Here is a 12,114-nt window from a genome sequence, read left to right on the forward strand (position 1 = left end):
TACTATAGTGACAAATGAAAAAACAAATAAGTACAGTGATAACATATATCATTTTTCAGTGAAATACACTATACACATCCATTAAATGCCGTCGTGTTTAGCAATAGAAGCAGCTCGACTCCCCTTTTTAGCATCTCGTGCATTGTGTCTCCAGCTTACTCAGCAAAACATGGTTTAAGGCAATCTATAACAAACTCTTTGTATTAGATGAATAATTAAGCATTTTAAGTTTAGATGATCTACACAAAACAGCTGTTTCTTGTTAGAGTTTGCTTTCCTTTTAGTCTTTTCCCCTTGAGAACATTAATATTGATGACATGAAGGGAGGCTGACCAAGCTCTCAGTCATTCTCTCACCACCACCACCACCACCACCTCTCTCTCTCTCTCTTCCCCTCCCTCTCTCTTATACCCGCACCCTGGATGCAGGCAGGCGTGCACACACCGGCAGAATCACTCAGCTTCCGTGCCGCTCTCTTCTCTCCATCTCTCTATTGCTGTCCCTCCCTACTCTCTCTACCGGTGGATTTTAGCCCACTGCTTCGTAGAACGTCGGTAAGAACGATTCATCTCTTAGTATGCTCTTCATTTCTGTGTTTCTCTTTGGTTCTGATTTTTTACCAGGACTCAGACAAAGGATTGGGTGTGGCTGGATGGGCAATGGCAGCAGAAAAAATGTGGGAAAAGGGATGTTGAGGACACTGATGGTCATAGTGATAAAGATACAATATTACAAATTGTTTGGATAATTGGATTTAACAATGAATCGGAAAGGGTGAAAATATCACTGCTGCAATTAATATTAATGCTAAGCTTAGTGTATATACATGTCGCGATAAAGAAATGACTCAGTGCGCCATAAAAATTCTGGATGTGCGCCAAGCATATCTATTTCTTTGTCAAAGTGATTTTCCTAGGCCCCATTCAAATTCACACTAGTGAGGAGATTGCCGTTGCTTGGTTTGTAAATGACTTGCTGCAGGCTTGTGGGCTTGTCATATTTCCACAGAAGACTCTGACAGAGCAGCAGTTCAGACAGGCATGACGGGGCTAGACTGTGAAAGGCAGATTAGTCAGACCTGAGGCTAGCCTAGGAATAAGACTGCAGTGGAGCCTGTGGAGCATTGCCTATATCCACAAGGCTGCAGGGGTGGATGCAGTAGGGTGAGAGAGAGCGAAAGAGAGAGAGATGATGCAGAGGGAGAGAACAAAGACTTTAGCCTTAGAGAGGTAAAATCAGGGACAAAGGAAAGAAAATACAGCTGGGTGAAAGCAAGCACATGTTGACTACATCTACGTTTTGGAGAAGCCAATGTGAAGCCGTGTGGGAGGCAGCCACCACCCATGTTCATCCATGTGGATGTAGTCTGAGCAGCACATGTAGTAGCCACTCCCTTTATGTACAGTCATTGCAGAGCTTATGCTAAAGGCTAGACAAAGCTTTCACAGATTTAATGGCTCCTATGATGAACTTTCAGATTGCTACAATGATTTTGATCACATTATGCTGCATTATCAATTTAAGGCTCGACAGGAAAGGTCAAATGTGTGTGCTCAGGTATCTTTCTCACCTTTGCCAGCCAAAATGTCTGACAAGCCTGACATGACCGAGATCGCTCGTTTCGACAAGACGAAGCTGAAGAAGACGGAGACAAAAGAGAAAAACCCTCTGCCCACCAAAGAGAGTGAGTGCTCATTGTGCACCGTGTGTTTCTGATCACTGTTGAAGCCACAAAGGCTTCGTCGTCTGCAATCATTTGTTACTGTCAGTAGCTCCTCATCATCACTACCTGTGCAATCGAGAGACCGCATTGTCAGCCAGCGGGAGCTCTGAAGCAAACAGCTGCAATGTCTTCACACAGTTTATACACAGCAAAATCAAAAAGCAACATCCTCTCACGCGTTTACTGAACAAGAGCCTACCAACGGTTGTGTTTCTCTCTTCTTTTCTAGCCATTGAGCAAGAGAGGAAAGGCGATGCCACACCTTGACTCAAGCACACGAAGAAAACAAGCTGAGATGCGGCAACAAAAAGCACTTTCTTTTGATTATTACAGTATTTGAATCTCTTTCATTGTCTTCAGAAATGGGTGCTCTTAAGCTCCCCAGGGTGCTGTTAAGGGTATATGGCATCCTCACAAGGGAGCCTCTGTAACCAATATTAAAACTCCAGCCTGGGTGCCTGTCTTGTGCTGTTAGCGTATAGCTAACATGTCTCCAATGGTGCCAAACTGGGAAGTGGTGTAGTGATGTAGCACAGAGAGACAGGCAGGCATCCAGGCTATAAGGCTGGTGGGGAGCTGGTTATGGACATGGGAGTAATTGAAGTTAAATCATGTGGGATGTTTTCTTAATCAACTTTTTACTTTTATTTATGAAATAAAAATGAAGACATGGAACCAGTCAGTCCTGTGCATCTTGATGTCTCGTTTTTACAGATGTGCAAATCAAGACAATCACAAACACAGACACACACTGTATTTATGAAGCAAAGAAATAAAGCAAATGACTCACACATTAAAATATAGAAAAAAATGTAATATAATACTGGTGTATGTTTTACCTACTAATGTATGTTAGAGTGCTAATGTTAATGTGATTACAATAAACCAGCATAAGGTTTGGGATCAGAAAATATAGTGCTAGCGGCTAATCAGCCCAAGGTTTTATGGGGGCTTAAGCACAATTTGATTCTGAAGCCATCCCCCACCTCAGAAGTGCCAGCGATAACAATATATGGTCCATGCTTGATTTTTTGTGCTTTGTACGCCTAACACAACCCTTATCGTGGCTTATAGTGTGCTGGAAAGCACCATAGGCAGATGTTGTTTTCTATGTTCCGAAATATTTCAGCAAAGCTTCTGAGGAAATATTTTAATCAAGCAGTAAAAGCAGGTCTTAAAAATTAAAACACGGAGCTAACTGAGGTGTAACAATGCTAGATTAAGGCAGCATTGCTGGGGAATAACAGCAAAGACTCCAAAATAAGGCTGGTCTACAGAACAAAAGGCCTGTTTCATAATGGGACAATGGTAGTCAAATATTAAGGACATACATTTTCACCTGTTAGTTACTGAGCAATAACAATTATCTTACACCAAAGAACTAGCTAATAGAATATTTTTCATTATGTTAAAATGATCGTTATTTAGGAACATAATCCAAACACAAAGACCACGCATGTTCTCTGGGCTGTTATAACTGACTAGTAAGCTAAAGGTAGGCTGCCAACCATAATGCCTTTGATTTACATACAATATAAACCAAGCTCACCTTACTTAAAGGCTCATTTTTGTTTTTGTTTTATATGATCAAAATTTATATTCCACGGATAAAAATATATACATACATTTACCCGCTAGTTTTGTGTAACATTTAATGAGCATGAGACTCCCCCTGGTGGTGTGGAGGCCTCAAGCAGCTGTGTTGTCTGTTTATGCCCTTTATGCTGACTCTTGTAATGTTAAACATGAACTAAATTAAATAATAAATTAATCACACACAAACACAAAGCAATATTGAAAATAGAAATATAGTAATTGAGTAATAATTCCGAATTAGAAATTATTCCAATTTGTTTATCACAGTGGCTAACATACCCTGTCTTATTTGCTATTACTTGACTGATAGACAAAATAATCTGTCTTCAATAACAAACAATTATAATAATCATAACAATAATTCATTTAGCCTTTTTTTAAGAAAACAAGCGCTAACTATTCGGGGGTTCAGGCTAATGTAATAAATAGAACAGTGTATGTTTTATGGTGTTAGTCGGACTAAACCAATACAATCTGTCAATTTTGGCTCTAGAATAGAATAGAATTAATTGTTAGTTTAAAAGGTAAGCGCCAGATTTAAGTGAATGTTAGTACCAGTGGGTAAAAGAAACTAGTTTTCCATAAAGCGCTTACTGACTCCATTTGAAGGATTGGGGAAATTAAGTGAGAAGTATCAAAAATTTAAAATAAAAAAATACAAACTGCACTACATTTGAAGAAATAGTCACTAACAAACTAAAAAATAAATTTTTGACCACATGAAGATAAAAATGTATGTCCACATGGTCAAAAAAATCAGAAAGCTGATGTTCACGCTTCCATTTGTGACAGTGTACAGAGGGATGATCTAATCAAGCACTGCGGTTTCAGTGTGAAAACTACCACTAACAAAATAAATGCAAAATGAAGAGAATTGAGAGTGTAAGATTTTTACAGGAGGCAGAAAAAAAAACCTACAAACATTTCTAAGCAACGTTAAACACAGGTCTGATAATCAACGTCAGAATTCCCTGCTATGGTGAGATCTGCAGCTTCCATTTCAACTTTGTTGAATTGCAGTTATGCTCTGGGACTGCTGTATGGGAAAACCCTGCTATGAAGGTTTGTTGCCCTTGCACTTGATGATGCACGCAGGAGTGTGGCGCATTAATATAGCGGAACAGCCATACTCCTGTGTCCAAAGATCATCCCTAACCTGACCACCATCCACAAGTTAGGACTTCCAAACCATGATTCTATAAAAGACACCAGCCTTTGCACATATTTATAGACTCTTAAACGCCTGACGTCTGCTGCTGAGCTCGGTGAATCAACTAAAATTGGAGAAAAAGTCAGTCAACAAAGCTTTAACAGTTTTGTTACTGTATCCACAGTCGTAGTATATGTATTGTTTTAACTGACAGCAATTTGTCCTGTTGAAATAATTGTTTCATTTTAAATATTAAAGTTAAATGGAGCAGTTGACAGAAATAGCGCTATGGGGGTGGGGGTATGGACCGTTACAATAGCACGTAATGATTTGTATTGTTAGATTTGATTGCATCACCTGCGTTGGAAGAAAAAAAACGTATAACTGAGTATGCTGTGAAAAATAATTTCATTCCCAATATTCCTGTAAAGGCACTGGTTACAGCTATGTTTTGACTTCTAAATTGATGTTCAGAATTATTCAGTAAACATTACGGTGACACCAAAAATGACAAGACTAAACCCACCCTAAACTCAATATCAGTGATTTATAACCCCAAATCTCCGCCTTTTTGGGTGTTGCTCCTGCCACCCTGCCTCCGCCTGTCAAACTTGTCACCTCCCGATCTTGATAGACCCACTTCTCGTACTTCACACTGCAAGCCATTCACCGACGCTCACTGGTCTCGTGTGTCCGAAATTTATTTTAGCTCAGTTTTACTAATGCATATTCACTTCACTATTCACTTCACCACAGTCAATTACTTAAAAAGGTACGTGTGTGTACAACGTACGTTCTCACTTCCAAAGTGTGTAAGGTGGTGGGTAAAAAAAAATAAATGAAATTTCTATGTGCTCTCTGCAATATTTGTTTAAAATGTCACCCAATAAGCCCGGTGTTTTGTCCTGATCTGTAGTCCTGACAGTTTCGATACTTATGTCGTCATGTAGACACGCCCAGATTGAATTGTTTCTATCAGTAAATCCATTAATATCGTTAAAGGTTCCTTATTGGCTTAAGCTGTTCTCTACTATTCTCAACTTTTTGAGAGTAAGTCAGACCCGGGGAGGGGAGCTGTAGGTTTCAGTCACGACCTTAGCTGATATCTAATTAGTGGGGATTATCGACACCTACACCTCTCCGCTTTTTGTGCAGGCTGAGTGAATTGTTGTTTTAAGGGATTTTGAGTGGCTTAAAGGGGATCTGACAAGTCCGCTGACCAAGTCGCAAGTAAAAGTATGAAAAGACAGAAACTGGTGGTGATGATTCCTTGATGAGGGACATGATTATGTGGGCTAAAGCAAGAAAGCGAATCAGCGGGATTAAACGTGATCAGCCTGAAAGGATCATCCAATGCTTAAGCCTACATACAACTTACAGTTTTTTAATATTTGGTCAAAAGTCAAACTAAACATATTATGAAATAAAATGACCTTGCAATGCTACATTTTAATTGTCATAGCCCTTACGTGTCTTATGTGTCTTTACTCGTGTAAATCCCAGACTGTTTTCGCACCAAGTTGTTTCCCAGGGAAACATCTATTATCCTATTATCACAACGGTGCCAATTTCGCCGATGTGTGAGGCGGTATTTACATGACTATATACTGTCACTCCTGAAAAGCTGTAAGGCTTTGTAGTACCCAGTGTCCCCATGGGATACTGGTGCCATCTCCCAAATGTTTCAACTACACAACAAGCCTCGCGATTCAGCATCCAGAACAGAGTTCCAGTGATTTTATTTATATTATCTTTTAGCTAAGCTATCTTCAATTTGTGTGCACATGTATGAAGATGAACAATAATCATCACAATGAACCCATACAGAGATGACTTTTTGAGTGAATAATGATCTTCTATTAGTCTAAAATAATACTTTTATTCTTAAATGTCTCCAAATCCGGGGAATTATTAGAAGATGGTTTTAATTATTCTATACGTAGTGCTCATATGGATTCACAGATACTGACACATATACATATACTTTAAATCCATGCATATACTTTGTATTTATAATTAGCATCAGAGCCTGGGAACAACAGGTGAATTCGTCTGCGTTGCTTCTTTGAAGTGCACTTATGCACCGACAGTTCCTATTTGTCCTTGGGAAGCCCCAGCCAATGTCGTTGACGCATTTCACAGTAAAATGTTACCTGCTGGACAAATCTGTCTGTCAAAGGGGGCACGACCATATAAATATCATGAGCGCCGAGTAGGGCGACAAACTTCAGTCGCCTCCTTCTTTTCTTGGCGCTCACATCTGGAATACGTCACACTAGCCTCTGCTTGGAATACACACGCTATGCAACCACTGAATTTCTCTGCAGTCTTGGTTCTGTTCCTGTGTTGTCTTTTTCAGCTGTCGTCTGCTTGGTATGTCCTTTTTTTCTTTCGTGAAAAAAGTTTTAAATGCTATAGTTTCTATGGGTTTGCAATTGGTAAAATAACTTACAGGTTTAACATGGCTATCTTTTTTTCCCCTCTACAGGACCATGAATAATTTCTTGATGACTGGACCTAAGGTAATACCATTTAAGATTTTAAGAATGAATGCTGCGTAAAAGCTGTTCCTTCCAGCCAAATTCTATATAATTAGCACTAACATTAATATTCATAACTTCCTTTCCTTTCTCACCCAAGGCCTATCTGACCTATGCCAGCAGCGTGAGAGTGGGCGCACAGAGTGCGATACAAGAGTGTAAACGCCAATTCGCTTTGGAGAAGTGGAACTGTCCAGAGAACACGCTTTCTTTGTCCCCACACAACGGCATGCGGAGTGGTAAGAACTCTTTTTGGATCAAATCTATGGCAACTAAAATTAGTGTGGTCGTGCGCTTTTTTGGACAGCAATCTTGATGCGCCTGCGCGTAAAGTGCTTTTCACGCACAAAACTAGAACTCATCAGTTACGCATTAATCGTGCCAAACTGGATATCCAAGTAAAATAATCCGGATTTCTTTGTTTGTTATTTATTTTAGCCACAAGGGAAACTTCTTTCGTCCATGCCATCAGCGCTGCCGGAGTGATGTACACGCTCACCAAGAACTGTACGGCTGGGGACTTTGACAGCTGCGGCTGCGATGACTCCAAAATTGGACAGCCGGGTAAACATGTAAACATGAGCATTCTATCCGCGGTTACAGTAAGCGATTTCTAAATTGGCTTGTATTCCTGCAGCGAAATAACGTCATGTGCTATTTTGTCTCAGGCGGTGTAGGGTGGATTTGGGGAGGATGCAGTGACAATGTGGCTTTTGGGGAGAAGATCTCCAAACAGTTTGTGGACGCGCTGGAAGATGGGCATGACTCGCGCGCAGCGGTCAACTTGCATAACAACAAGGCAGGCAGACTGGTAAGATTTGATCTTAATATTATTGACGTTTTTTTATGTCAATAGTGTTCTGACACAGCGTAATAAATGAAAAACGAGATCGTTGTTTTTGTTTGGCTTTCTGTTTATTTTTTGGTAAAACGTTTGTGCTCTTGGCAGGCAATCAAAGCAACCATGAGGAAAGCCTGCAAATGTCACGGAGTATCTGGAAGCTGCACCATCCAAACCTGCTGGATGCAGATGGCCGATTTCAGAGAAGTGGGCAACTACTTGAAGATGAAGTACAAACATGCAAAGGAACTGGAAATGGACAAGAAAGCAGCGAGAGCAGGGAACAGCGCGGACAACCGAGACGCAGTCACGCACACTTTTTTGATCGTCGCTACAACGGAACTCATTTACCTGGAGAGTTCTCCAAATTACTGCGTCAAGAACCAGACCCTCGGACTCCACGGTACAGAGGGACGGGAGTGCTTTAAGGAGGACAAGAACATGTCCGAGTGGGAGAAAAATAGCTGCCGCAGATTGTGCAATGAATGCGGCCTAAAAGTGGTGAAGAAGCGCACAGAGGTTTTCACCAGCTGCAACTGCAAATTTCACTGGTGTTGCACAGTCAAGTGTGAAAAATGCAAGCGAGTTGTAGCCAAATACTTTTGTGCGCTCAAAACTGGGAGGAAAAAGAACAAAAAAGGCAGGAACAGTGCGCATCAACAATGACTGGGATCTCTTGCAAAATTTGAACTCTTCACATTATTCGATAAATATGATTTTCATCATATTAACCAGTTTTATATTTACGAACTACATGAGAAATTATTCTGCAGCGCATGAATGTTATTTAAATGTTTAGCTAAAGTCCTTTAAAGCACCTTTCCCCCCTTTAATTTTGAATGGAGTGTGTATAGGTCAAATTTTGTCTTGTGGACCAAAATCTCCAAGCATTGGAGCAACAGTAGCAGTGTTGGGAACTTGGGAGTTCCGGGGATGTTTGTTCGCTGTTTATCACGTGTGACTACTGAAATTGGTTTAATATTTAAAAGTCTACCTAATAATTATTTAAAATAATAAATATTTTTATACAATACACGTAACTGCCTCCCAGTTTGTCAGTGGTAAAATTCTGAGTCTTTTACTCTTATATGCGGATGCCTTGGTGTCATACAGTCTTTGGGAAGTAGATAAATTACTTCCTAATGCCAACCTTTGAAGTGTGAATAGGCGTCTCCTGAACCAGTCACCCAATCAGCTTTCTCAGGTCTCTAAGACAAAGAACAAGACTTATTTGGTCCTCAGTCAAGTAAAGGACAAAGCTGCAGCACACGGGGTCAAAATACCTACATCTCTATAAGCAGGATAACGATAACGGGATAGGTGAAGATGGCGCAATCAATTTTTTGGCTGTTGTTTGTTTCGTGTAGAATCAATCCTGGATACGCTTGGTAAGACATGTATACACTAGTTGCATGCATGCTTTAAAATAAGTGAACAGAAGACAGAATTATATGACTTTTATTATTATTATTATCATTATTATTATTGTTCTCAGGGTCGCAAGCAATTTTCTGATGACGGGGTCAAAGGTATATATACATATATATCTATTTGATTGCTTTTATTGTGGCAAGATTTTTTTTCCACATTTCAAATGTAATAAAAACAAAATAAAGGCCAGGCTGTCACTGCCTCTTCTGCAGGACTATCTCACCTACGCAAAGAGCGTGCAGGTGGGCACACAGATTGGCGTCGATGAGTGCAAACGCCAGTTTGCCTGGGATAGATGGAACTGCCCCGACAGCGCAACCCAGCTTAAAGGACTGAAACGAGGTAGTTATTGTTTTTCTATTGAGCCTCAAGTTTTATTCGGCATTTCCAACCAAATGATTGGTTTTCACAGATTTCCCGGCAAAAAGTAATTTCCAGTGTTTCTATGCTTTTTATGTGTTAATTGGAACAATTAAATCAATTAAAATATCTTTATAGAACTATTATTAGACTTGTTACAATCTCTGCTACGCCCCTGGCCACACCTGTCTTTAAAATACTCTTTTACCCGTGCTTGAATATGCACACGCGCACCCCTGGATGTGGATCTGTATCTATTTTTCATGTTTTTGATGCTGATTTAGTTGGTGACCTTTGGACATGTTGACCTTTATACCACTTTATTTTTCTTTGTACCTTTGTAGTGTGGCTTTGATTATCACGGAGTTATAATAAAAACAATGCAACATTCTACACGTTATTTGTCAATGCTGGTTATGTATTCTCCTATAAGAAGCTGTGGCAGTAGACCTTGTATGTTTCCTCTCATTCAGCCACCAGAGAAACGGCTTTCGTTCATGCTATCAGTTCAGCAGGGGTCATGTACACTCTGACCAGGAACTGCAGTCTTGGTGAACTCGAAAACTGTGGCTGCGATGGTTCAAAGAACGGAAAGCTTGGTGAGTCAACGTACGAGTTGCAGCGCCATTTGTCACCATGCAAGTTCTTAATTAATGATCTTTAAGTATTCAAAACTGTGTCGTGCAGGCGGTCGCGGATGGTTATGGGGTGGCTGCAGTGCTAACGTGGAGTTTGGAGAGAGGATTTCCAAAGAGTACGTGGATGCGGAAGAGACGGGTCAGGACTCTAGGGCTGCTGTCAACCTCCACAACAACGCGGCTGGCCGATTGGTGAGTTATTTTCAAACGACACGCACTTCTTTACTAACCATTCATCACTCAGCGCTAAGGCATCAGCAGCCGTTAACAGAACCTTGTTTCCAACAGGCCGTGAAAGACACAATGACGCGTATCTGCAGATGCCACGGAATGTCTGAGAGCTGCAGTGTCAAAACCTGCTGGACACAGCTGTCCGATTTCACAGCCGTGGGCAATTACTTGAGGATCAAGTACAGTCACGCTGAAAAGCTGGACATCGACCAAAAGCGCATGAACGCCGGTAACAGCGCGGATATCCAAGGTGCCATCATGGACGCGCTCGGCAGCATCGCTCAGTCAGAGCTCATCTACCTACAGGACTCTCCAGACTACTGCAGGAAGAACGCCAGCTTGGGGGCGCACGGCACGGAGGGCAGGGAGTGTCTGCTGCACGGACAGGGCTTGACGCAAGGGGAAAGAAGGAGCTGCCGCAGGCTGTGTCACGAATGCGGCCTGAGAGTGGAAGAAAAGCGCACGGAGGTGATGAGTAGCTGTAACTGCAAATTCCACTGGTGCTGTAAGGTGCACTGCGAGGACTGCGCCCACGTTACAGTCAAACACGTGTGCGGCAGGAAGGACGGTGGGGATGGAAAACGAAGAGATCGTGGACCCAAATGAAAACGACTGCGTTTATGGATTTGTCTGTTTGCACTTTCCCCCCTTTTTCGTGTATAATATCCTAGTGTATATTTATTAAGAATGCTGTAATTAAAATAAAAATGTAAAAAAAGAACTAAACATTTTATCTACAATTTCAGTTTTTCTCTAGAAGAGGGCCACCAGAGTTTCTGACACCGCGCACGCGCATAATAAGAATCAACTGCATGCATTTTAAAAGGGGGATTACAGGGATAACATCGTGCAGCTTACGCCACACCGAGGTGTGGATCCAGCGTTTATCCGCCACCACTTTGATGTCAATGTGGATTGATTTTTATTCAAAGAGCAAAGAGCCTTTGAAAGACAAATTAGGGAAGCGCTTCCACCATTCAAGTTACAGTGTTTGGTTGGTAATCGGCGACACCATTGCCCACGCTATAGTCTTTGTCACATTCCAAATGGAATGCAAATGTGCCTCAACACATTAAAGCTAAAGCCTGGTGTTTATTCGCTGTTACACGAATCTTGTGTATGCAATCAGACACTTATATAAAAGCATGACTCACTTTTTTCCCTGAAAAGCAAGATGATTTCTAATCTTATCATTTGCAAGTAATTAGGTATTAGTATTACATCTATCTCTGCTGGCATGTCAGTTTTTAAAGGAGCCACCTTCCTTCTCTCCTGTACCCCCTGTATCTCCAAAACCTTGCCTCTCAGCTGGATGTGTCATAAATCTGCCACTGATTCCACTAAATGACTGATGGCATGGATATTACCTTCTTCAGGGGGTCCATGGCTGGAGGGGAAGGCGTAGGGGGAGGGAATGTTAACAGTTATGGGTCTGGTGACAGGTCTGTTTCACTATCTTTACAGACCAGTTACTGTTGCACCAATAAAAACACAGAGATAAGTGAGAAATTCTGACATGAATTATCAGACTATCTGGTGTCTCTACATCATAAAGCCCCAAGACCTGGGGCAAAACAGCGAATGCATTCCACTTTTTCAGTTTT

At 41.2% G+C, this 12,114-nt stretch overlaps 3 protein-coding genes across 4 annotated transcripts; all 3 read left to right on the top strand.

The window, feature by feature from the left end:
• The first annotated feature begins 394 nt into the window (after positions 1-394).
• Positions 395-2,405, top strand: tmsb2 (thymosin beta 2). The gene is made up of 3 exons (XM_006781716.3): positions 395-554; positions 1,580-1,684; positions 1,953-2,405. The coding sequence occupies exons 2-3, from the start codon at positions 1,585-1,587 to the stop codon at positions 1,988-1,990; spliced, it is 138 nt and encodes a 45-aa protein (XP_006781779.1). The 5' UTR covers positions 395-554; positions 1,580-1,584; the 3' UTR covers positions 1,991-2,405.
• Positions 2,406-5,351: 2,946 nt separating this feature from the next.
• LOC102787013 (protein Wnt-8a-like) lies at positions 5,352-8,837 on the top strand. Of its 2 annotated transcripts, XM_006781715.3 has the most exons (6): positions 5,352-6,842; positions 6,958-6,991; positions 7,110-7,248; positions 7,448-7,573; positions 7,678-7,820; positions 7,959-8,837. In XM_006781715.3, the coding sequence occupies exons 1-6, from the start codon at positions 6,616-6,618 to the stop codon at positions 8,514-8,516; spliced, it is 1,227 nt and encodes a 408-aa protein (XP_006781778.3). In that variant the 5' UTR covers positions 5,352-6,615; the 3' UTR covers positions 8,517-8,837. The 2 variants fall into 2 exon arrangements, with proteins under 2 accessions (XP_006781778.3, XP_035768274.2); XM_035912381.2 differs by lacking the exon at positions 5,352-6,842 and having other exon boundaries at positions 6,878-6,991.
• Positions 8,838-9,114: 277 nt separating this feature from the next.
• LOC102786704 (protein Wnt-8-like) lies at positions 9,115-11,223 on the top strand. Its single transcript, XM_006781714.3, has 6 exons — positions 9,115-9,238; positions 9,346-9,379; positions 9,494-9,623; positions 10,115-10,240; positions 10,329-10,471; positions 10,568-11,223. The coding sequence occupies exons 1-6, from the start codon at positions 9,177-9,179 to the stop codon at positions 11,114-11,116; spliced, it is 1,044 nt and encodes a 347-aa protein (XP_006781777.3). The 5' UTR covers positions 9,115-9,176; the 3' UTR covers positions 11,117-11,223.
• Positions 11,224-12,114: the final 891 nt, after the last annotated feature.

Source organism: Neolamprologus brichardi, chromosome 2 (genome assembly GCF_056152115.1).
Source record: "Neolamprologus brichardi isolate AB-2024 chromosome 2, ASM5615211v1, whole genome shotgun sequence".
Classification (NCBI taxonomy): domain Eukaryota; kingdom Metazoa; phylum Chordata; class Actinopteri; order Cichliformes; family Cichlidae; genus Neolamprologus; species Neolamprologus brichardi.

What these genes read in the sequence shown, in the direction of transcription:
- tmsb2 (XM_006781716.3), top strand. Translation starts at nt 1,585, where the DNA reads ATGTCTGACAAGCCTGACATGACCGAGATCGCTCGTTTCGACAAGACG. An exon ending in CCCTCTGCCCACCAAAGAGA is followed by an intron (nt 1,685 to 1,952) that starts GTGAGTGCTCAT and finishes CTTCTTTTCTAG; the next exon opens with CCATTGAGCAAGAGAGGAAA.
- LOC102787013 (XM_006781715.3), top strand. Translation starts at nt 6,616, where the DNA reads ATGTTACCTGCTGGACAAATCTGTCTGTCAAAGGGGGCACGACCATAT. An exon ending in TCTTGATGACTGGACCTAAG is followed by an intron (nt 6,992 to 7,109) that starts GTAATACCATTT and finishes TTCTCACCCAAG; the next exon opens with GCCTATCTGACCTATGCCAG. An exon ending in ACACAACGGCATGCGGAGTG is followed by an intron (nt 7,249 to 7,447) that starts GTAAGAACTCTT and finishes TATTTATTTTAG; the next exon opens with CCACAAGGGAAACTTCTTTC.
- LOC102786704 (XM_006781714.3), top strand. Translation starts at nt 9,177, where the DNA reads ATGGCGCAATCAATTTTTTGGCTGTTGTTTGTTTCGTGTAGAATCAAT. An exon ending in TTCAAAGAACGGAAAGCTTG is followed by an intron (nt 10,241 to 10,328) that starts GTGAGTCAACGT and finishes TGTGTCGTGCAG; the next exon opens with GCGGTCGCGGATGGTTATGG. An exon ending in ACAACGCGGCTGGCCGATTG is followed by an intron (nt 10,472 to 10,567) that starts GTGAGTTATTTT and finishes TGTTTCCAACAG; the next exon opens with GCCGTGAAAGACACAATGAC.